Source organism: Lissotriton vulgaris, chromosome 5 (assembly GCF_964263255.1).
Source record: "Lissotriton vulgaris chromosome 5, aLisVul1.2, whole genome shotgun sequence".
Classification (NCBI taxonomy): domain Eukaryota; kingdom Metazoa; phylum Chordata; class Amphibia; order Caudata; family Salamandridae; genus Lissotriton; species Lissotriton vulgaris.
In genome coordinates this window covers 1699546123-1699570937 of record NC_141693.1, presented here as the reverse complement: position 1 = coordinate 1699570937, position 24815 = coordinate 1699546123, and the positions used below count along the sequence as shown (strand labels likewise).

The 24815-nt window shown below is 45.9% G+C and overlaps 1 protein-coding gene across 1 annotated transcript in view; it reads right to left on the bottom strand.

Annotated features, from left to right (window-relative positions):
- LOC147716989 (uncharacterized) overlaps nt 1-24815 on the bottom strand; it is a 555946-nt gene that overhangs the window by 401790 nt on the left and 129341 nt on the right. The window contains exons 5-7 of the mRNA XM_086919831.1: nt 23909-23993; nt 21163-21219; nt 450-506 (exon numbers count right to left, since the gene is read on the bottom strand). Of these exons, the coding sequence (XP_086775957.1) occupies nt 450-506; nt 21163-21219; nt 23909-23993 (199 nt within the window). The remainder of the gene's footprint in view (nt 1-449; nt 507-21162; nt 21220-23908; nt 23994-24815) is intronic.

Genomic DNA, 24815 nt, shown 5'->3' with positions numbered 1-24815 from the left:
TAAGGACAGGAAACAGAGATGGAGTCATGAAACTAACAATGACCAATTGGAATGATTATGATTGTTTCTAGCATGTGCACAGGAGCACTGGTGATGACAGTGCTGAGAATGGCCAATACAAGCAAATAAGCTTATTAGGTACTGCCAATACTACCCAACGAAACTACAATAGAAAACCTACACATAGTGCAGGAATGAGACTGATCAATGGACCTGACCATGGCCATAGGGAATACTTCTAAAACTGATCAATGGACCTGAGTCACTAGAAAAGGGAGAATTGTAGTGTTTATCAACACAATCCAAGGCGAACCCCGTCAAGTATTCATTTGTTTACGCCATTCCCTTTCAGAACATCAGATCACATATTTCTATTCATGTTAATTTCTCTGCATATGTATTGCTTTATACAGCAGCTTAAACTCCCTGAATGATTGTTTTTAGTTTACCTGGGTGTTTATTTCTTCACTGACTGGCCCTGCCATTTCTTCCTTCTGCAGAGTGAGCTGTGATGGTAAGAGAAAGAAAGTTATATCATTTACATGTTGTTACATTTCTAAATTTCTCCCTGCTGTGATTTTCATACACTGATCACTCCCCCAAAATAAAAAAGTAAGACCGTCTCTTGGCATACCATCTATTTTATAATATTAAACATAATATTGCCTTTCAATACCAGTACAGAGCATCGAATATACACAAGTAAATATGCCTGTGTCACGACCAGCTGCCCTCTTGCGATCCTAACCGCGGAACTCAGACAGTTCTTACAACGCTGTCAGACTCCACTGAAGGGTTCATGGGGCAAGCAGAAACTACTAGGCCTCAGCCATGTTGTAAGACCCTGTCCAGGAGTTCACAGGCCAGACCGAAGTTACAGGACCTTAACCGTTGAGCTTGAGCTCGTTTGCCTCTGATGTCAGTGGCCTGTACTTCTACAGCTCTCTAAAAACTGGGCCAAGGGAAGCGCACTTTGCACCTGGCTCTCAGGGTAGAGGCAGCGAATAGTTACAGGATTCTTAGGGAGATAGTTTGGAAGTGCTCGAGATCTGTACTCCAGGATCAATAAACAGACAAAATTATAATAATGTCCAGCCCAGTGCTGATCTCTAAAAGTAAGAAAGTACTTCAATCACAGAGTTGCACTAAAGTTTACATTATTCAACGATCAAACAAGTCAGGGTTTTGATGTGTGATCCCCATGAAGGCCAAAAAGCCTCCCCAACTCCTCAACCACTCTCTTCTGGGTGGTCCCCACTAACTCGAGTTCCCTTCTTGTAGTGAAATTTGATACAGAGTGAATCAGACTCTGGCACAGTTTATACGTGTCCATAGGCACAAGCACTCCTTTTACATTTTGTCTTACCCCTCTTTGGGATGGGTGACAGTTAATGAATCCTTGCTCGCTGCCTTGTACCGTGAACGGTCATTCTGTGTCCCCTGCAGGGTTCGTGGTAAGTCTGCAAGGCTGGTATAGTGCTGTAGATTTGCACAGGCTGCATCTAGAAGCATGCCCGCCCAGCCTTCATCTGTGAAGTTGCTGTGCTAGGACCTATGCAGGTGCAGGCACCAGCCTGGCAACAGTGGTCTTCATCTGATGCTCTGAGGCTGGACTCGAGCGGGTACTCCAAAGGGTGCAAAATAACGATGGATTGGAATGCGGCCTGCATAATTGCCAGTGGATAAGATCAATTCAAGCATTCGAACCATCACTTTTTGGTATACTTTGATGTGTAGCCCTAAGTGGGACAGGTATGCCCAGACGTAGACCCCGTTGCAGACTGTGTCACTGGAACCCGGCTGATGAGCACATAACTAGGGCGAAACCGGTCCTGGGTTGCTTGTGTTCCCGTACAGGGAGGATCTGGCTAGACAATTCGGGCTGGACAGTTCCCACTGGAGCAGGTTCAAGACTGATTTGCATATAGCAGGGTCCAAACTGAGGTGGCATGGTGTGCAAAATAACGGTGGATTGGGATGCACCCGAGTAATTACCAGTGGTTGAGATTAATTCAAGCAGTCAATCCATCACTTGTTTGTATATTTATTGTGTGGCCCTAAGTGGGCTGGGTATACCCTAACATGGGTCCTGTCAACACTATGTCACTAGAACCAAGGTATACCCTGCCGCTGAGCCCATAACTAGGGCAGAACTGGTCCTGAGTTGCTTGTGTTCCACTTCAGACAGGACCTGGCCTGGCAGTTCGGGGTTGATTGTTTCCATTAAAGCAAGGTCAAGACTGATTTGCATATGTCTGGGTGCAAACTGAGGTGGCCTGGTGTGCAAAATAACAATGGACTGGGATGTGGCCCTGAGTAATTACAAGTGGCTGAGATTAACTCAAGCATGCCATCCATCACTTTATATGTTGATGGAAACCATGCACAGCACATTCCCAGCCCAAGTACATAGACCCACTTCACTGTAATCCATGTAGTTCTACAGCACCTAGTCCTACTGTACTGGAACCAACAGAGCTCTTCCAACCTACCTCAATCCTGACCTGTAGAACCTTCTACTAAAGTAATGGTGTTAACATGGCTCTTCCAAATCACCACAATATCAACCTGCAGCACATCCTGCTGTAGTACAGAGACCCATACAGCACATTCGGCTTTTTCAATTCACCTTTAACCAGATATGCCGCAACCCCTAACACCTTAGACCACACTTCATTTTTTTAAATGTACATCCTTCCAGAACCTGACAAAGTAATATATATGCTCCACCCTGTTCTTCTCATGCACTTCCATAGAAACCAGCAGAACAGCCCCCCAAATAGCTGGAGCCACACAATTCCTCGGATATACTTCCACCAAGTACCACTGCTGCAAGGATTCAGGAGGAACAGCAGTAATCAAAGCTTTCATAGATGGCTTAAAACAAGTCACACCAACAAGGATTCCTCTAGCCTCACTATGGCATCTCAACATTGTCCTTACAAGGCTCATGGGTCCACCTTTTGTACCAATGCACAAGTGCCCATTGCAGTTTCTCTCAAGGAAAGTTGCTTTCTTCATTACAATCACATCATTAAGTAGAGTTGGTGAGCTACAGCCATACCCTTAGAAGAACCCTTCTTTCAGTTGCACAAAGACAGGGTAGTTCTCTGCACCAATCCTAAATTCCACCCCAAAGTGTTTTCTGATTTTCATATAAACCAATCGGTTGAGTTACCTGTGCTTTTTCTTCAACCTGATTCTGTGGCAGAACCCGCTCTTCACACACTCAATGTAAAAAGAGCTTTATTGTACTACATAGATAGGACAAAAGACTTTCACCAAACAATTGTTTGTTGCTTTTGCTCCACCTCACAAAGGCAATCCCATTTCTAAACCTGGTATTGCAAGATGGCTTGTTAAATGCATTAAAACATGCTGCACTAAAGCTAAAAGAACTTTATCCATACCCCCAGAGTGCATTCCACTCTAGAAATAGGGGCTTCTGTGGCCTTTTTAGATACGATTCCTTTAGGTGACATATGTAAGGCAGCTGCATGGTCTACACCACACGCATTTACCAAACACTATTGTGTAGATATGTTAGCATGTCAACAAGTTATTGTAGGCCAAGTAGTACTATTACTAGTAAAGTAAAGTAGTATAAGTAGTATACTATTTCTAACAACTGCAACATCTACAGGTTAGCCACTGATTTGGGAGTTTACTTCTTTGTAGTCTATGCAAAGCATGTGTATCTACAGTACACATGCCTCAAACGGATAATGTTCCTTAACCAATAAGCATCTGTTCTTGGCATGTAGAGCTGTAGATTCACTTGCGCCCACCCGGCTCCCTGGGTACCTGTAATTGTTGCGTTCTTCATTATACATTCATACGCATGGACATCTCTCTACCTCACTTACTCACCCCATTCTCCCGCTCTTGTGGGAAAACAATCTAACAATGGAGTCGCTGGCCATGGGCACTATCACCGAAAGGAGGAGTCAGACTACCTTGTGACTAGGAAAGACTTCTTCGAAGAAAAACTTGCAAACATCCGGAACCAACAGTCGATGGCAGGAGTATGCAAAGCATGTGAATCTACAGCTCTACATGCCAAGAACAGATGCTTACTGGGTAAGTAACATTATCTTTCTGCAGACCCTTACTTTGATTTAGTGCACTAAAATCAACACTTAACTCAATTATAGTTATTTTAAATGGACCTCTGGCAATTTTGCTGGGTTGGACAAAGTTAAATGCTAGCTACTAGATCTGACACTAGCCAAGATGTTTTGATTTTTCTAAATGAGATACTTATAGGGACTTTCAGATATCCATCCATTTGTTTATTATTGTATTATTCCCATTTTTCTACCACCCACTTCAGCATACAAAATAGGGCAGTGGTCAGCTCACATCAGCGCCTGACTAGTTTCACTGTGAGTGACGACATTCTGCCCTTTCACAAGAATTACATCCACACACAAAGTAGTTCCCTTCTGTGCCAGGGACTATTTCAATAACTGCATTTAAGGCCCCAAAATATTTTTGCTGTTAACCGATGATGGTTTTATTTCAGATTGACAGGGAGTCTGGAAACTTCTCCAACAATAAAGTTTTTGTGAAAACCAAAACAAAACAGTCGTTGACAAAGTCCAAAGAGTGAATAGCCAGTGTCAGACCTATATTGACATACTTGTTAAAAATGGGCTTGTGTCTTTGTAACTCTAACATTGCAAATAATCCACCTTGAATTGGCTCTGTGCTTCTCAAACTCAGGTACCTACAAGCTTCACTGCGCTTTTTGTGGAAAATTATAGGAGCAGACTATAGTAATCTGCTTCATCATTATGCTAATCATAAATTAAAAGAGAGAGGTTGAAAAAGAAGTTACAATTGTTCAATTCCAATTTCATCCTTTGAAACAAATCCTCAACTTGCTAATCATTTGTGATATAAAGCAAGCAGAACATCTTGGGGCAATATGCAAGTCAGTAATTAGGTGAATACTATGAAAGGTGGCCCCCAGTACTATAGCAAACTGTGCGATCAGTCTGGGTCAAAGTGGATGTGAAAAGCTGTGTGGGTCTCTGACTGTGGCAGAAGCGCCTGCAGATGCAGGTAACTAAAGAAAGGGGCATGTGGGTCCCACGTCTGTTTGAGGAGATGCAGCAGACAGGTTCCAGATTTGTAGACTAGTTGAAAGACCATGCCATCCTGAATGCATACGCCACTGAACAAAGATGGACTCTCTCCGAACGAAGGAATTGGGGGGGGGGGAGTCAAATAGGGAAGAGGGTGGTGAAAGGAAACCTGGCCTGGTATCCACAGTCCTTTTAAGTTCAACTGTTTCAAGGTACAGTACCATTCTGTCTTGATTTTTCAGAATGGGTGTATCTGGAAACTTGGCAGTCTGTAGTGTTGTTACAAGCCTGAATCTGACCAGTATACAAGCTGAATGCTCCAGGAAACAGCAGCAACACACCAGGGGGAGTCTACAGAAAAAATGTGTAGGCTAGAACAATACAAGGCAAGTTGAAACAAGATCAGATAAGCAAACCCATGGGAACCGAAAAAGGGAAGGAAACAAACGTGGAGGGTACTCAGTGAAATTAGTGAACTTGTAAATGAGCAAAAAGCCAATGCAACCATGCAACACATTGCAAGGTGAAGCCTAATAATCTACACATTTGTAAACAGTGCTAGCTCTATTCCCCCAGATCAAAACAAGCAAGTGAGTAACTACTGCCATACTGAAGTTAGCTGTCTAGCGCCCCAGCACTTCTAAAGTTCCACTGGCTCGTCCTTCAGCCTGTCCAGCCTCCTGAGACCTTACTGAGGCTGGAGAAATCCTTGGCGGCAGGACTCGTTTTAAGCCGTCCATGAAAGCTTTGATTACTGGAACTCTGAATAGTGACAAATGTTGCCTGTGCTGCAAATATGCAGCTACCGCTGCCAGGTGAAAACGAATAGATGTATAAGGTAGTCTAGTTTGTTGTAAGGTAACAGATAATATTTTGTATAGAAGCATCCAGAGGATTGATTGTGTTGTTATTGCAGTAGACAACAAATCTTTTCTACTTTGCTGCGTAACAAGCTCTAGTTGTAGGCTTTCTTTCTTCTTTCAGAATATTCATACAGTCTGGTGGAAGATTTAAATAGCCAAACTCCATGACTCAGGAGCCAGATTGCGAAGTTCAGTTCTTTGGCATTTGGATGCCTGATTTCTCCATGGTTCTGTGTGAGGAGCTTGGAGGTGAGGTGCAGCTTTTGATGTGGAACTAGAGACAGCTCCAACAGGGTGATGTACCATGGTTGACGGGCCCATGTGGGAGCTACTTGAATTATTGTGGGGGATATTCGCCTAAGCCAGGGGTCTCCAACCTTTTCTGTAGTGGGAGCTACTTCTGATCAGTGAAAATCGGAGTGAGCAACAAAAGGCTAAGGAACTCGCAAGTTTTCCGAGAGACCGCCCGACGCCCAGCGTCATTGACTTTAAGGCTGTCTCACACCTCATCATCCACCGCGCTGCATCCCATTACATGTTAACCGCACCTTGGTGTTCATCAGTCAAGACATGGAAACGCTTCCTACACAGGTTCACAAACGTAAGAATACACTTCCACCCTACACATGCCGTAGCTTGCTCTACATGTAGGTAAGTACTTCAGTGACATACATTGGGTTAGTAAGTACTATGAAAATGTTGCAACAAAATTCCTTTCTTTTTTTCGTAATCAAATAAACAAAGGGAGAAAAGTTATGCAACAAATTAATACATATGATTTTCCTTCATGTTCGGGCCTTTGCAGACTAATAAAACAATAAATATCCGGTATTTGGAAAGGTGGCAACCCTAGTTTCATTATGTGCTTTATTTCTTTTCAAATGGCAATGCATGCATGCTGGTCATGTTATGGTTCCGTAGCAGCGAACTAAGTGGATTAATGTACCTTCTGCAGAAATGTGTATATGTGTTATATGGCCGGGATACCCGTCACCCCCTCCCAACACAATCCCCAAGAATGGGAAGACGGAAACGGTTCTTGAACTTTTGGAAGGCGGGAGGGAGTTACCCTCCCGGCCGTATTTATTAAAAATATGAAACAAAATTAAAACTTTAAAATAACAGTTTCATATCATGTACAATTTCATTTACACATTACGATGTTTATTGGCTAACCTTAACATATCTCTTATACAAAGGTTCTCCTAGCCGATTCTAAAACATCCTGTAAATGCATTTCTCAAAATTCAAATTGTACATCCTAACGTTACGGGCCAACGGCAAGGTCGTAACCGGTGTCAGATCCCTAATACCAGAACTCCCCCCCTTACTTGTGAGGGGCGGGCGCACAGAGGACTGTACCTCTGTGCCAACTTCCAATTTCCCTTGTCTTAGCGGGGGCCCCATATTTACTCGACGTCATCTTGGTGGTCGTCCGAGGACTCGTGTGAGGTGTCTAGAAGGTAGCGTAGACCCCCCTCCCACCCCACACTGCTTACCACATCCGCCGTATAGGCCCCTCCTCCCCAGGGAGGGGCCTATGACCGCCTTCCCTTTCGGCGGCCCCATCCTTAGAGGGTACCGCCTCCCCGTGTGAGGGGCCAATGGCCGCCTCCCCCCGGGCGCTCCCATCCATAATGGGTGGCGCCCCACCTCTAGGGATCTTCCAATTACTGCTCACCGATCATGACCTTACCGCCCGACCAAACAATAAATACGACTTTTTTTAACCTAATGAGGACGGAATAAACAGTTATACTGGGCATTTCAAGTATAAACTTCTAACTATGCAATAACACCTCTTTCAACTCAGCTGCGATACTTCGCCTAAATACATGCTAAAGGAGCAACCATTTTATTGTCACATCAAACAATCCCAACTTTATTAGAATCAACCTGAAAAAGAGATAATACCCTCATTAATCGACTTTATTGCAATACAAATCGCTGCCATCAGGGGTTGGTGGGTGGGTCAAAATTGGCTCCTTGTTCCGTCTCGGGCTCACGTGCAACGAGGAGGTGCAGCTTCCAAGCACAGGAACAAGAGGATGCTTCCTTGGATTGTTGCTCCTTTTATTCTTCCTCGGGAGGGCGTGGACCCTCCTCCAACCGCCTACGGGGCGTGTCCAACGGTGTAGGTGTCTAGGACAACCCCTCTTGGGCGGGAAAAGGCGCGCCCCGGCTACGCCACTTCGGGCATACCAGCCGAGACACGCCTCCCGCCCAAAATGGTTTCCCGGGGGGATCGGGGCACCCAACCATACGTTCGGGGGGACCGAGTGGTCGCCCCTTTCCATATGGCCAGGATACCCGTCACCCCCTCCCAACACAATCCCCAAGAATGGGAAGACGGAAACGGTTCTTGAACTTTTGGAAGGCGGGAGGGAGTTACCCTCCCGGCCGTATTTATTAAAAATATGAAACAAAATTAAAACATTAAAATAACAGTTTCATATCATGTACAATTTCATTTACACATTACGATGTTTATTGGCTAACCTTAACATATCTCTAATACAAAGGTTCTCCTAGCCGATTCTAAAACATCCTGTAAATGCATTTCTCAAAATTCAAATTGTACATCCTAACGTTACGGGCCAACGGCAAGGTCCTAACCGGTGTCAGATCCCTAATACCAGAACTCCCCCCCTTACTTGTGAGGGGCGGGCGCACAGAGGACTGTACCTCTGTGCCAACTTCCAATTTCCCTTGTCTTAGCGGGGGCCCCATATTTACTCGACGCCATCTTGGTGGTCGTCTGAGGACTCGTGTGAAGTGTCTAGAAGGTAGCGTAGACCCCCCTCCCACCCCAAGGGGCCTATGACTGCCTTCCCTTTCGGCGGCCCCATCCTTAGAGGGTACCGCCTCCCCGTGTGAGGGGCCAATGGCCGCCTCCCCCCGGGCGCTCCCATCCATAATGGGTGGCGCCCCACCTCTAGGGATCTTCCAATTACTGCTCACCGATCATGACCTTACCGCCACAGGCCGGATAGTTGACCGGCTATCCGGACCCCCCACAAAACTCCTACTAAAGGTCATGGCTACACAAATTCTTTAACCAAGCTATGAAGTCTCCTATGAGTAAGACATTCCCCTCCCGGGACAAATGGACCCCATCCTCCAGATACATATGGTCCCCCCGGATACATCCATGTGGAATACTATGCAATTTTACTGTACGAAACAACCTACCCAGTTTGTTATTAACCTTCTTTACCAACTGATTCAAGGCTGACACAGAGAGGGCCCCCCGCCACACCTTCCGAGGAATCATGTGTGACCATGCAATCGTGCACCCCGGTACCCTTCTCGCCAACCAACTTACTGCGGATAAAATTAACTCGAGAAGTACTCGTCGACCAATGGTCACCAAATCATTGCCCCCAAGATGCACTATGATTACAGATGGCGGTGACCTCGTCCGCCCTAACAGTCCCTCCATAAAACTTTGAAACTGGTCAATACAGAGCCCGCCCCTTCCGTGGAAGGTCACCCTGTACCCGTATTCCCCAGCCACGTGAATCATGTCACCTGCTTTGAATACGTCTGCGGCGCGCCTCACGTATGAGTGGCCAACGACCCACACCACTCTTCCCTCAGCCGGTGATCTTTGACCGCTGGTCCCCAGGTGCCGGGTCAACTGCACAGTCCGCCCCGCAAAGCCTGCTCGCGAAACTGTAAACCAAACAGAAAACAAGAAGCGTGAGTGCATGACATTAGCTTCACAACATGTGCAACCGCACATACCTTTTATAACAATTCGAGGACCAACGCCCCAACTGTTTCACCTTTTCAACACTCAGACCCCTGGCTGTAGCCTCTGTAGCAGCCCCTATCCGGAAGGAATGGGTCCCAAAATCGCTCGGGTTCAAGCCCGCTGCCGCGATTGCCATTGTTAACACCCGCTGAAACTGAAACCTAGTCAGTGGGGTGGCGTCGGTGTGCCTCAGCAAGCTTCCCCCCCATGATGCCGCCCTCTGCGCTAAATACTCCTCCGCGGGAGACCCCGGAATCCGCTGGACTACCACACTGTCCCCGATCGCTCCCTGATCGGTCTTGGACCTGGCTATTGAGACTACCATCGTCTCCCCCTTAATTTGAATGTGTTCTCGACACAGACCTCCCCCCGTATCCTGCTTATGCCTCGCTACCAGTTCGCTTACCCGCATAGCCCCATGGAATGCTAATGCAAAAGCGGCCCGGAACAGCACCGTCTCTGATTGAGATGAACATGTCGCAGGGAGTACGGACATTAACAGGGACAACCTTGCTAGACCTATCGGGTGCCTCTCATCCACTCTACGACCCTCAAGGCGTTGCCACCCACGCAGTGCTTTCCTTACGAGAAAGGACGATGTGGGGTCCTGGATGCCATGGGCCCGCGCCATGAAGGAAATGGCGGCCTGGTGCCTATTGGCTGTAGCCACTGATCTGCCTGCCTGATGTAATGATACTAGAAATTTCAGGACATACTCCTCCTGCCCCCAATGCTCCCCCCTAGCTGAACCCAAAAATGACCAATAGGAACGGAACGCTCCTTCATATGCCTTCCTTGTCCTGGGTGCTAGACTCTCTCCCACGAGGTTTTGTAATCCGGGGCACCGAGAGACCAGAGAGCTTCGGGAAATGGTGCCGCCACCAAGTCCGCTGAGGGCAGAAAACCCCGGAAGGCCTGCATATGGGAACGAGAGAGTGCATCAGCTGCCTGGTTCAGTACCCCCGGCACGTGTCTTGCCCTAAAGTGGACGTTTAGTCTCATAAATAGCAGGACAATTTCTTTCAGCAATCTCAAAATCCATTTGCAGCGTGCTGCCTGATTATTGATACATTCAACAACGGTCATATTATCAGACCAGAACACCACAGAGCGATCACGAAACCCCTCTGGCCATGTTTTCAAGGCCACCAGAATGGGGAACAGCTCAAGAAACCCAATGTTACCTGTGAGCCCACCATCGTGCCACCACGCCGGCCATGTTCGTGCCGACCATTGATTACCAAATATGGCGCCAAAACCCACACTCCCTGCCGAGTCGGTCCACAACCCCAGCTCCTCGGAGGAAGCTGGCGGTTTGTTCCACACGACGCGACCGTTGAAATCTGCCAGAAATGCCAGCCATATGCGCATATCCTGGCGAACCTCTGCTGACAGTCTTGTGCGGTGGTGCCCTTCCTTGAGGCCAACCATGGCTTGTGCGATAGAGCGGGAAAAGGGGCGAGCCATCGGTATCACTCTAAGGGCAAAGTTAAGCTGACCCACAGCTTGTTGCAACTGATGGAGAGTTACTTTTCTCTCGCCGAGGCACATTTCAAGCGAGGCCTTAAATTTCATTACCTTCTCCTTGGGCAAACGGAAGCACCCCTCTACCGAATCGAGCTCAATTCCCAGAAACTCGAGTGAAGTAGATGGCCCCACTGTCTTGCCTGGTGCCAATGGCACGCCAAATCGTTTCATGAGATTACAGAATTCTCTCAAAGCCTGTGCACATTCCGTGTCCCCGGCCGCCCCCAGAAACAGAAAATCATCAAGGTAATGCATAACCTGCGTAAAGCCCGTGGCTCTGGTGAACGCCCATTGTAAAAAAGTACTGAACTTCTCAAAATACGCACAAGAGATGGAGCAACCCATCGGCATACATTTATCCATGTAGTAGCGTCCTTGAAACACAAAACCTAAGAGACGCTGATCCTGTGGGTGTACCGGGAGCAACCGGAACGCTGACTCGATATCTGATTTAGCCATCAGCGCTCCGGGCCCCAGGCGATTCAAAATGGCGACGGCCTCATCAAAGGATGCATACCGCACCGAACAAACTCCTGGGTCAATCGCATTGTTCACCGAAAGACCCCTAGGAGCGGACAAATTATGAATTAACCTAAACTCACCTGGGTCCTTCTTGGGGACTACTCCCAACGGTGAACAAACAAAGTTAACAACTGGCGGGTTCCCATATGGTCCCGCAACCCGACCTCGGGCCACCTCCTTTGCAATCTTTGCCTGTACCACCGCCGTATCTTGTTGAACCGATAGTTGGTTTTTACACTGTGCTTCCCCCCGAAAATCCCCCGCCGGGATGTGGAAACCATATGAGAAACCGTCTCGCAACACCCCGGCGGAGACATGATCAGGGTATTCGTTCAGCCAAGGGATCATTGCCATGATGTCAACGGGAGTAGGTAACGGTGCCCCTCGGTCGATATTAGACCTGTTTGGCCCCTCCTCTACCTCCTGTATCACCATTCTTGGCTCTGCACGAACTCTCGGGGTGTGAAGATTGTCCGCACCCTGCACACTCATGCCTGAACTTGCATGTCCCTTGTGGCCTAGTGCACTTGCCTCTGTTAAAGCTCCAACAGACCCCTTTTCTACCCGAGTTCCCATTATTCTTTGTGTGCTGATCACTGTTGGCGCCCGCCCGAAAGGGCGCCGCCAAAGAATGGCGGGAAGGCTCCGCCCCATTCCCGCCAAAAGAAGACGACTTCGCCGTGTTCGGCATAACCTGTTTCTGCCAGGAAATGGAGTCGAAACAATCCCACGTCAGGGATGAGTTGTGCTCCTTGGCCTTACGAAATTTGTTATCATAACCCATCCATTGATTGCCTTCATACGTTTCATAAAATTCCATAATACGTGTCTGGTAACAAGCTAATTCCGACAATACTTCAGGCCTGCGTTCCCCCATGATTGCAGTGAACATTCCAAATGCCCTGGCCCAATTAGCGATCGTTTCATCTACTCTGAAACCCGCCATTTTGGCACGCCATACACTCGGATGCAACAACTCCTTCTGATTTTTAACGTGCTCTATCTCATAGTGATCGGTCAACAGTGAAAACATGTTCACATATTTATCCGCCCAAATCCTTTCTTTCACATCCATCGGGATATGTTGGACCACCTTTTCCCTCCTTGAGGGTAACGATCCCTCCCCGCCATTGGCAACGGCTGCTTACCCGAACCAGTAGCTGGGACTGTTGTTGCTGCTGTTCCAACGCTCGATGCCGGTTGTTCCGAGGGAACCTGCGGGGAAACAAGAGGACAAGGTGCCTTCGCAGCATCTCTCGATTGCCGCAACTGCTTCATTATTAACCTGGCCTCCTCGGCCGTGTCTCCCGGTGCCACAGCACCCTCGTTGTTCCTGCCTAACCACGCCGCCAACTGGGCGGCCAGCTCGGGAGGCATATCCCCCTCGTTAACAGGTGTAACTACCACAGGGATCGGCTGTCCCGCGTTCGGGATCGGAACTGGGGCCTCGACCGGACTGACCGGGCTCGCCGGAGGTGACTCGGGAACCGGGGCCTCCCCTCCTGCCGCCCTATTCCTGGCCCTTTTACCTCTCCCGGCAGGAACTACTCCCGGCAATGCTGGTCCGATGACTTTCTTCGGTCTACCCGTACCATTCATTGCCGCCATCTGCTTCTTCATGTTCGCCATGTCCTTCACCAGCATGCGAAGCATTTGTTCGGTCCCAACCTTCTTTCCGACCTTCTTGCCAGGCATCGTTCACGGATATTCGACTCGAGGTCCTGGATCCAAAGCTTCGGAATCACTGAAAGGAGAAGCACAAAAATTACAAGTTCTCAAAATTGGCTCCTTGTTCCGTCTCGGGCTCACGTGCAACGAGGAGGTGCAGCTTCCAAGCACAGGAACAAGAGGATGCTTCCTTGGATTGTTGCTCCTTTTATTCTTCCTCGGGAGGGCGTGGACCCTCCTCCAACCGCCTACGGGGCGTGTCCAACGGTGTAGGTGTCTAGGACAACCCCTCTTGGGCGGGAAAAGGCGCGCCCCGGCTACGCCACTTCGGGCATACCAGCCGAGACACGCCTCCCGCCCAAAATGGTTTCCCGGGGGGATCGGGGCACCCAACCATACGTTCGGGGGGACCGAGTGGTCGCCCCTTTCCAATACGCCTGCTACAGAGATAGGCATGCAACCTTAAGGTCGCAGGTTCAAACCCAGTATAAAAGCTCAAGGGTTTAGTGCACTTGCTGCAGAGCTCCAGATGTAACCCACAGGTTACCAGTTATTGCAGCAGTATAATAGTTGAATAGCTTAACTCATGGCATCTCCCTACCAGATCGCAGTTTCCTGAATATACATCAGAGATCAATGCACCTCCTTCACTAATCTGTATTAAGGAGTCCCGAACTAATAGGACAAAGACCTGATGAATGTGTGCGATGACTGGATAGGTAAATGCGGAAAGTATTTATTTGGAAAAAGGGTGAATGAGTCCTCCTGTGAAAGTTTAATCGTGTTTAAGTATCGCAAATTAATGTTAATTAAGCTATAATAATAACACCATTTTAGAGTTCAGTAAATTGGGAGAGACACCAATGCAAGTTCCATTAGTCACATACAGAATTTGTACTAGGCTTTTAGGTACTATAACGGCCCTTTTTCCCCCAGCATCAGGTCAGATGGCGTAACTGAGTGGTGTCCATGTGTATTACGAAGTTCTCTTTAAATTCCCCCTTTTTACACTCTGGGTCACATGATAAGACCAAAACCTTTGTACATCCAGGGGACTCTTGGAACTCTGGTACTAAGTAATCTGATAATAGTGCATACTTTCTATTATCCTCCGTTATCGAGTTCGTCATGAAAAATATTTTTTTTAATGACTATACCTGCTCTGGATTTAATGAAGTACTTAGAGTGGAGGGATGAAGGGGGGCGGGAGAGGGCGCTGGCCATGGAGAGACCCGTTCTAGCCCTGGGGCTCAGCTGGAGTTAAAGTCCTTCAGTCAATTGTTGCAGGGGCATAAGATGTCTTCTCCTTCCGGCACAGCATGTGTTTGCCTTTGTTACTTCCAGGTCCCATGTATTCTCATCAGTCTCTCCCTTGTGCAAGGTTTTTAAGTGGGGGTGGAAAGTTCTGGAAGCCAGGCACCCCATGCCAATCCGAAGGTGTCATGTCTCAATCCTTCTGCATAGCATTCTCAGACATGCCAACTTCAAGGGGTCTACAGAAAGGCCTACATTGGATGCCTCAGCTCTACCATCAGCAGACACAGCTGCCTGATCCCTTCCCACCAAAAAACCCTTCTTTGTCTATCTCTAGAGCTCTGGCCTTTTTCCTTTGTATCTGTGGGCCTTGGCCATCCTAGCCCAGGTAATGATAAGCTAATTAAAAGTTGGAGATTTCCTGACCATCTCTTCCTTTCCCAGGAACTGGGTCAAGCACTGTTAATGGCTTCATTGTGTGGTGAGGATGTTGATCCTCCTGCTCCTCAGAAGAGAATTATCTTGTCCCAGGAGATGGGGCAAAGACCTGGAATATGATTATGAGCTGAGCCAGGGAAATATGAAAAATCTTAAAGTGCCAAAAGGAATGTAGATACGATGTACACGACTATAGATCTACTCTAAGGAACTATACTTTGGTTCAGATTTAGCCTATAATGAGTAATTCAGTTAGGCGCCACAAACTTTCAGTAAACACTACAGACCTAAACACTGAATGCCCACTCCCATTATAAAATCCAGAGGCCCTGGACCTAGCCCTATGGACACTTGGTGAAGAATACTGGCTTGCATTACATTCACTTACTGTGTCTCCAAAGGTAATTAGTCTAACAGCATGGCATGCCTAGGATGCTTTGGGCTCAGGATATGGCTCCAGTGTCAACCACTGGCCATGGAGTTACCCCCGTCTAGTGGATCTCAGGCATAAGTCATGACACAAACTCCGTCTGTCTCTAGAGAGACGCAAAACCTCAAATGGTGCAGCCCTTTGCTGAGCTCCATTGCCAATCCCACTGACCACAGGGCTAAATGAAAAGAGCCTTTGGTCATGCCCAGCAAGCTCTAAACATATTGCATGGGCTTCAGCTATGCCTTTTGCCCACGAATGGTGCCCTCACTGACAACCAGAGGAATTGGGCATAGGACAGGAACGTTAGTAACATGCTGCGCCCAATGTCTCTGCTCACAGTGTCTACTACCTCCAGTAGTCCAGTACCTATGGGGCACAGATTTTGGTCAATAGTATGTGTTCTCACGTTAGTACAGTGGAGGGGGAAACACCAGCACACTTGTTGGTCCACTTGGCCTACCCCCCTGACATTCTGATTGAAGCAATGACAGAAAGAGCAAAATACCAATTTTAAGGCTGGAAGTAATACGGTATGATGGTGGTTAGGGATCTCTATAATAGTGGCACATTGTGCGTGTTTGCCAAATTAATGGCAATATATGTGTCTCCACAAGCCGCTTTTTAGCATATGCAGGGCTAGTAGATGAAAGGCATAAGAGATGGGGCTCTAAAGTTACAGCCAATTTGACTGTAATCATACCCTGAATAGAAACCAGGATGTGACTTCGGAGAGGGGGTGTTTAGGGTGCTACACTCCCTCCACAAATATATTTAGCCATAAATAGTTCAGTACAGGTGCTTTCAGTTGGGTATGGTGAAATGTCTGTCGGATTTCATCCTAGATTTTTACATGCTCACACTGACAAAAACAAACGCATACTCACACACTCTCGCCTCTGCCTTAAAACTTGGTTAGTTTGAAAAAATTGTGTTTTAAGTACCCCTAACAATCTGCACTTTTCCATCTTTCTGCTGCCTCATAAGCCCCCCTCGTGTCCTGCCTCTCATTATGTATTTTAGCAAGATATGCTTGCGCAATTGTTTAGAAATCTGAAGCTTTCACCCCCCCAATCTTACTGACCAAGCTACAACCCTGTATACAATGCTGACCCGGCTGAGGTGTACTCTACAGAGTACTGTGTGCTGATCCAGATGGGAAGCAAACACAAGGAGATGATGGATGGAGCGCTGAAACTTTTCAGACACTCATCCCCAGTCACAGATCTAGGTTGAATTCCATCATCATTCTTTAGCTCACTTCGCCACCTAAGTTCAGACCCAGCTATATGCAAATCAGTCTTCACCCTGTGCCTCCTGGGAACAGTCCAGCCCAAACTGCCAAGCTAGGTCTTCCCTGAACCAGAAACAAGCATCCTGGGACCAGGTTCTGGGTAACACCCTTCATCAGCCAGGCTAGCTTGAATCCAGTGCCAAAGTGTGTAAGTGACCCATGTGTGGGCATACCCTGCCAACTTAGGGCGAAGAAAGCAAACACGAGGATGGACAGATCGCTGAAAAATTTCAGACACTCGCCCCCCAGTCACAGATCTGGGTTGAATCCATTATCATTCTTTAGCTCACTTCGCCACCTTAGTTCAGACTCAGCTATATGCAAATCAGTCTTGACCCTGTGCCTCATGGGAACAGTTCAGCCCGAACTGCAATTCCCTGAACTGGAAACATGCATCCTGGGACCCTGCCAACTTAGGGCGAAGAAAGCCAACACAAGGAGATGATGGACAGAGCGCTGAAACTATTCAGACGCTGACCCCCAGTCACAATTCTGGGTTGAATACATTATCATTATTTAGCTCACTTCGCCACCTCAGTTCAGACCCAGCTATATGCAAATCAGTCTTTTTCCTGTGATCTAGATGGGGACCTCAGTATTGTAAGTGGAAAATGGACCCAAGACCTGGGCATAGGACTTGACAATAGGAACTGAAAAAGGGCATAGGAGCACCTTGGATGGATTTCTAGAATGCTATATTCAATCTGAAGCAATTGCATTTCTTGCGCAGGACATATCTGACTCCCAAAAGACTAGGCCTAATTCACTAATCTGTTAGTGGTCAATGCCCCAGGTGTGACGATTCAGGCAAATGTATACCACATGGTTTGGGATTGTTGGACAATGATTGCTTTCTGAGGACTGTTGCAGAAAGTTTGGAATGTGCCTTGAGATGCCTTCTCAGTTTGATCTGCCCCACTGGGACTCTTACCCCACTCAAAAATGGGTAAACCATTTTCTCTAAAATCTATTTTTGTATCACCCCAATAACATTTCCTTCTATATATAACACAATTAAAATATGCAATATACTGGATGCCATAAATGATGGCTAAGCCAAGACAAGCAAATAGCTATGACAAGATCAAACCTTTGATCAACTAGTGTATTACCAACCTAAGAGTAGCGTATGCAGTTGTCAAATTATTCTGTCACATTTCCTCTGACAAACATATCAAACACCCACAAGCCAAAGATTTCAAATCACCTTCACACTATCCAAGATTATCTTATATGATCAATCACATTCATTATCAACTACTGAAACACACCAAGCAAGTTAAATGATGCAGTTGTTTAAATAGATCATATGATGCTAAATATAAAATCAGATGGGCAAGCAGCAACTGTTTGCTGTGTTGTCAACGATGATGTAAATGTTAATAAAGTATGTAATGTCATCAGTGGTGTCAACAACATCATCTGTGACATCATGTGTGAGACAATGATCCATTGACATCATGGAATGTGCAGGTGCAAGTGGCCCTTATAACCTTATAGCTGCTAGTAAACATCCCTCCCCAGTGCTGCGCTGTCCATTGGAACTAGTGCTGAATGGACGTCCAATGGTCGTGCGCAGCACTGGGGAGGTAGTGCTGCCGTCGTCCAACGCACCGAGGCAGCACTTAAGGGGTTAAGATTCTGGAAAAGATTAGGATCTGAGGAAGTCACAAAAGTATCACAATGTTGCAAGGAGGAGGCATTTCACAGTGACTTAAAGTGGGCCAAAGAGGTTAGAATGAAATTGTGCACAACGTGTAAAAATCTAAAAGTGGAATTCGATCAGGTGACATTCTTGGTAGAAGCCACAAATGGGGAGGTTAGAACAATAGGAAAGGAAGTATCCAGGTTAAATGACATATTATACCTGAGAAAGAAAGCATCCGTTCATAATATGATGAATTGCTGGGAGAACGAAATGTGGTACCCTTACCTGGAACCAATACCTAACTCCGGCCTCAGAGTCGAAGTGCTCAGATGGAGAATAGGCGTCAACCATTGGGTAACAAATGTAAGTAGAAAAGCAGTAATGGTACAATCTGATAGCAAATGTCACTGTGGACTAGGTACTAAGGGCCTCATTAGGATGGAGGATTTTTCGCATCCTCCGGGCCGGTGGAAGCCACCGCCGGCCCGGAGGATGCGGAAAATCCTCTGCGGACCCACCAAAGACCCACCGCCACATTAGGATGGCTGGTGGGTCCTTGTTTCCGTCCGCAGCTTTTCCGCCGCGGCTGGCTTACAACCGCGGCGGAAAAGCACTAATATGGTGACGGTGTCTCTCAGACACCGTCAGCCAGATTAGGATGTGCTCGGAAACATGCTTTTCCGCTGCGGCTTTTCCGCCGTGGAAAAGCATGTGTAACTTCACTGCGGGGGCCCGTTGCGGGCCCCCTAGGTGAAGGGGTGGTGGGGGGTGCACATGGGGGGTACCTATGGTACCCCCCTGCATTTGTATGCAGTAAGCGGCAGGCACCGCGCGGTGCCTGCCACTTTCTACATACAAATGAAAGGCATGCATTTTTAACATTGCTGCGGGTGCAGCTTGAAGCCGCACCCGCCGCAATGTTAAAAATAGAGGATGTGAAAGCCAGGGCGGCGGTCACATCCTAATTGCACAGGAGGGAACTCCGCATGCCATGCGGAGGTTCCCTCCTGCTCTGGGGTCGCGGACGGACGCAAGTCCGTCCGCGATCCTAATGACCCCCTATGTGTGACAATTTACATATTTTATTGGACTGTCAAAAATTTGTGCCTGTTAGCAATGAAACTCCTTACTGACATGCCAAACCTCGATATAGCAATTGCCATGGCAAAATACATGAAAGTGATAAAAAAAGGGTCTCGCTGCAATGAATATGGCTGGATAAAATTAGCAAAGAAGTAAAGTGGGGCACATTTTAAATAAATAAATTACGTTTAGGCTGTATATTAGTTTTAAGATATATTCTTAAATAGTTTTTGTTGAGAATATTATGAGTGTTTTTATATGAAACTTGTAAGCTGTGGGGGAAGGTAGGAATTGCTTTTTTAAGGTGTTAGTGAAAAATGCTCCTATGTTTTTAATTATTTATTGTAAGATGTTTTCTGTTGTTTAGAGACATACAGTCTAAATAAACGTAGTTCTATAGCTGAAACCATGGTTTTCAGATTGTGGATCATAACCATAATTTCACTTCATCTGAGGTTTGTTAGGGGGATATTATGTGGTGGGCGGTGATATTCAGCCAGTCTTTGCATCTGGTACCATGCCCAAACAACCAATGGACTTTGGGTATAGCCTAGGGATGGCCATCAGCTACACACTGAAACTGCAGAATCCATAACCAGCTGCACAGTACATGGCAACCTTTAGATATGCTCTGGAAATCTACAACGGGGATTGGTATTTGGCTTGCTGCAGCATGGCCCCTTTGATCAAGCATTTGGTCATGCCCTGAGCCTACTTCCTTAGCCCCCATTTGAAAGGTAGGGACTGTTTTCAACCATGATCTGTGCATACTACCCCTTCCACAGTTACTGGTGGCCGCAACCAGTACCTATATCAAGAGAACATAGAGTGCACGGCATTCACTTTCCCTTCTCCACTGCATGCTGATGACAGCTTGCAGCCATGCTGGGTGTGCACAGACCCTTGACTTCAGTCACACCCTCCAGTGACTGGTTGACACAGACCAAAGCCATGTCCCACTAGCAATGTCTGGGTATCGATTATGACACAATCTTCATCGTGAGGGACCCTCAGGCATTTGCACTAATCCTGACTATTCAAGTTGTTACAACATAAACTTTTATTAAAGTTTTACATTTTGTGAGTGCCTGCTTATACAGTGGTTAAACTCTACTGTCACAACCAACAGCTATAAGGTTATGAGAGAGATCTGAAGTGCTGGTTGTATGGTCAAAGGGGTCTTCAGTATGTTCACAGATGGGTTCAGAGTAAATCCTGTTAAGATAGAATATACATTCTTCCCTTCTCCACCAACCTTTCCTGAAGCAGTTTTAAGCAATGGGGAAGTGGCACAAGTTCTATATAGGAACTCAAAGTAACGTTTAGAGGTTGTAAATGAGAACACATCTTGTTTGTCCACTAACAAATTGCTAACTTCTAGAAGAAAATGGGCACTGGATGAAGGTTACTCAGCTGATGAACTGGATATCTTGTCACTCGGAATGCTAACACTGAAAGACGTGGGGGCGACAGTGAGAGCCTTAACCCTAATTCAGGCACTCAATGGTAGCCAGGCTGTTCATGAAATCACTTGAATCCCTTTCAATATTCCCTCCCAAATTTCTCTCCCATGTTCCATCCACCTTACTTGAGTCCCCTGGTTTAGGTCCACTTCCTTCTTCTGCTTCTTCTCTGGAGGTTCTTCCTAATGGAAACAGAGGTTTAAAACATGTGGAATTTGTCTCATGTGATACTAGACTCCACCACTAAAAGTCTCCTCACAGCCTGGCACTTCTGTGGTGCTTTTCTAACAGGCACAGTCCATATTTCATTGAGTAAGTATAAAACAGACTATAGCTTCCCCTCTCTGAGAAACATTCAGCTCTGACAATGTGCCAATGGTACTATTCTAAAACATTTCTATAACTAGGATATCAAGCAGATCAATGAATACAGCTACTAAATTGTCTATATAAGTTCTGCAACTGAGACACCAATCAGAAGATGATTATGATGAGCGTATTGCTAAAGCATGACTAGAGCCCAAAAATGAGTGCCCTGGAGCTGTATGACAGCATACACGGGGTCGCCACAGACTATACAGCTATTCATTTTGTTTGCTGCTGCACTTGAATTGAGATACAATGCTACTCTGGCAATGTACTTGCTGCACTGTTTCCAGATTCTGATTTACTGATAATGTATTAAAATTATTAGTTTTTTTTTATAAAACACGACATTTAAAAACAAGATTACTTTTAGTCTAATTGTGAACTGAGACTACATTAAAAAAGTGAAGAAAAGGATTTCTTACAATATCTTGTAGGGTATTGATAAGCAGGGTATGTTAGCTATTGCTATAAAAAGTCCTCTCTTACTGATGCAGTTTTCTAAATGTTTGATGCTTGGGCTACAATTTTTACCAGGTGAGCCAATGCGCTCACTGTTGAAGCATAAATCCAATGCTCTTCTGCAGCTCCACACACCTTGTTCACGAAGAATAAGATTCAGCCACAATTTACGATTATCCACTATTTCTGGGGATATGCAGATAATGTGCACTATCCACTGTCGCCAGAAACGTTTGACATTAGTTTCTGAGCTTATATTTGGAAATTAGCAGCAACCTAACCCGGATCACTCCTTGTCTGCGTGTTTTGGTAAATGGGAGCTGGAGGTATGATCATAGAGGACCATTCGTTTCAAGTATTTTGAAACTTTCTTTCTCTGAAATTCTTTACGAATTCACTGGACTCTATCACCTTGCAAGGAACTTTAAACTGCCCAAATTGCTCTGTGGATTCCCATTTTGGAACCAGCTGTTTCCAGGACTTCTGGAACTAGGAAACAGTTCTGCTCTGACAATAAACGTTGCACATGGCCAGTGGAATTTCTCAAACTTGGTCAGTCTTTACCCCTGACAATATATCTACTGTAAACTCCACTGCAGACATCGAACTGAAATACAATTTATTTCTGGCAATGCACCAAATGTACAGCCTCCAGCATTTCTAGAACTAAGAATTTTTTCATCTTTGACATCTAATTTCTGCAGTGTTTGCTGTTGTGTTTGGACAGCTGGGACACTGAATGGATCCGACAATGCATTCGGTGAACAGTTATGTGCATTTCTAAAATCAAGATACTATTCCTCTCACAAAACAACTACTGCACGTTTCGCTGAATTCTGTGGAACTGAACCGTCGTTCTGCTCTGGTAATACATTTACTTTACTTCCTGCAGCATCAAAAATGTCAAACTGAGACATGATTCAATTTTGACAGTGCAGGTATGTAACTATCTGTGGATTATTTCATAGAATTGGAAAACAAAAGCCTAGTCAGTGGAACTCAATTGCGGCCTGAAACCCCGCTCTACTGAGAATGCTGCTGCCAGTCTTCAACACTTTGCTCCTCTGTCAATGAAATCTAGTGTTGCTCTGCCGGGCAGTTCATCCCTCACCAGGGACACCTTTGATATGCTAGTGGTTTGTAACCAAGAAAACATCTAAATGCGCCTCAACCTGGATGCGTGACTTTAACTGATGTTCCATCAAGCACATCCCCCAGCTGGTGCCAGTACAACTTATTCAATAACTGTCTCAACCTATGCTAATCCCCACAATACCGCTACACATGCAAACACTTCTTCTGTGTTAACCCTGCTTATTTAATAACGCACTAATAGCTCCTTCAATGCATTTTACTTGATTACTTGGGACAATTCCTATTTATTTACCACTCAAACACTACAAGAAGTTTTTTGAATGAACCACAGCCTTGACCTGTACCGTCCAGTGTTGCTCTCAATCTGATCAATACAGCCTTGTCTGTGGGGCAAAATGAGAGCTTCTCACACTTATAGGAGGATTCCACATCACTATCTTTATGCAGCTCATATCTTAGTTGAGTCCAAATGTCTTTGACCAAGAGAACACCACAGAGGTATGTCAACTGACCTTACTATAGTACCATGTTTCTTTTCATTACACTAATGTGAAACAGCAGCAAACATTCAGGAAGGAGATGTGGTCTAGAAGCTAAGTTGACCATGTCAATAATCCAATCTTTGGCACATGATCAAAATCAGGCAACTCTGGGCAAATTATTTTATCTCCCTGGGCCCCTGTTACTATGTGTAATGTAGAAAATGTGTAACACCAATATGTCTATCCCCGCTTAATGTACACAATTCTGAATCATCACCAAATCCCAGCTAGGTTTGCAACATATACTACTAATTAATACAAACAATATATACATGTAAAGAGGATTTTTAATTGATGTTTCATGATTAAGGCTCAACCATTTAGCACTTGCACTGTAATGTTTAACTTAACGGATAAAAACAATGTATATAATTCAGCCTGTGTCTAAGTTTTTCTCATTCCTTACCTGTTTGGCTCTACTTGTACTGACAGGGATCCAAGTGACTTCTGCCTCCCCCTTGCTCTGAAATATTGCTTCGCCCGCAACAGACCTAGAAGCACAAATACATGAAACACAAATGATTTACCAACCTCGATAGTTCTTGTGGTTTTTGGAGGTCATCACTTTTTAAACCAAACTCACTTACCAAGATTAGACACTCCAGTACTTCTCTACTTGCAATTTTTATTTGAGGTATTTATTCACTGTGTACCTAGTCTAGTGGCTCTGAAGTGCTTCACAAAGCAACTTGAGTCTCCCAAATGCAGACTTATAAGGTGCATAGGGGACGTTTACACAGCTCAGGCCAATGTAGATTTAAAGGAAGAACTGAGGGATAAGAAAGGTCATGGAGAACAGTGGTCAGTCCCTGGATGGCAAGATGATGAGGCAGGTGGCTTTTTAAATCTTTTCTAAAGCACAAGAGAGAGAAGGGCAGCACAAGAGAGAGAAGGGTAATCTAGTGTGCAGTGGTTGTGGACTGTTAGATAGGCCTGGCGCATATGTGGAGAAATCCTCTTTCTATGTGTTTTTTATCATTTTTATTTCTAGTCGTGGAACAAAGCACTAAGAGAGATGTGGCCTCTACTGCAAATCCTATCTTTCTTTTGTTTTGAACATTATGCAGCACATTTTAAATTGGATGTGTGTGCTGATGGGGATGCCAGTATAGTTGCACTATGCTGAGAGTTATGTGATTTTCTGCTTGCTGGTGGACAGAACAACCACAAAAAGTATGGCCCAAGGCTATGCTTCATTTATAAAATAATTAGTACTGGGGCCCAGCGGTGGCCGCCACAAGTAAGGACGTTGGGCTGTGAGACGTGGTAGGGCGCAGCAGGAAGGAAGCCGAAAGACGTCAGAATAGGTATTA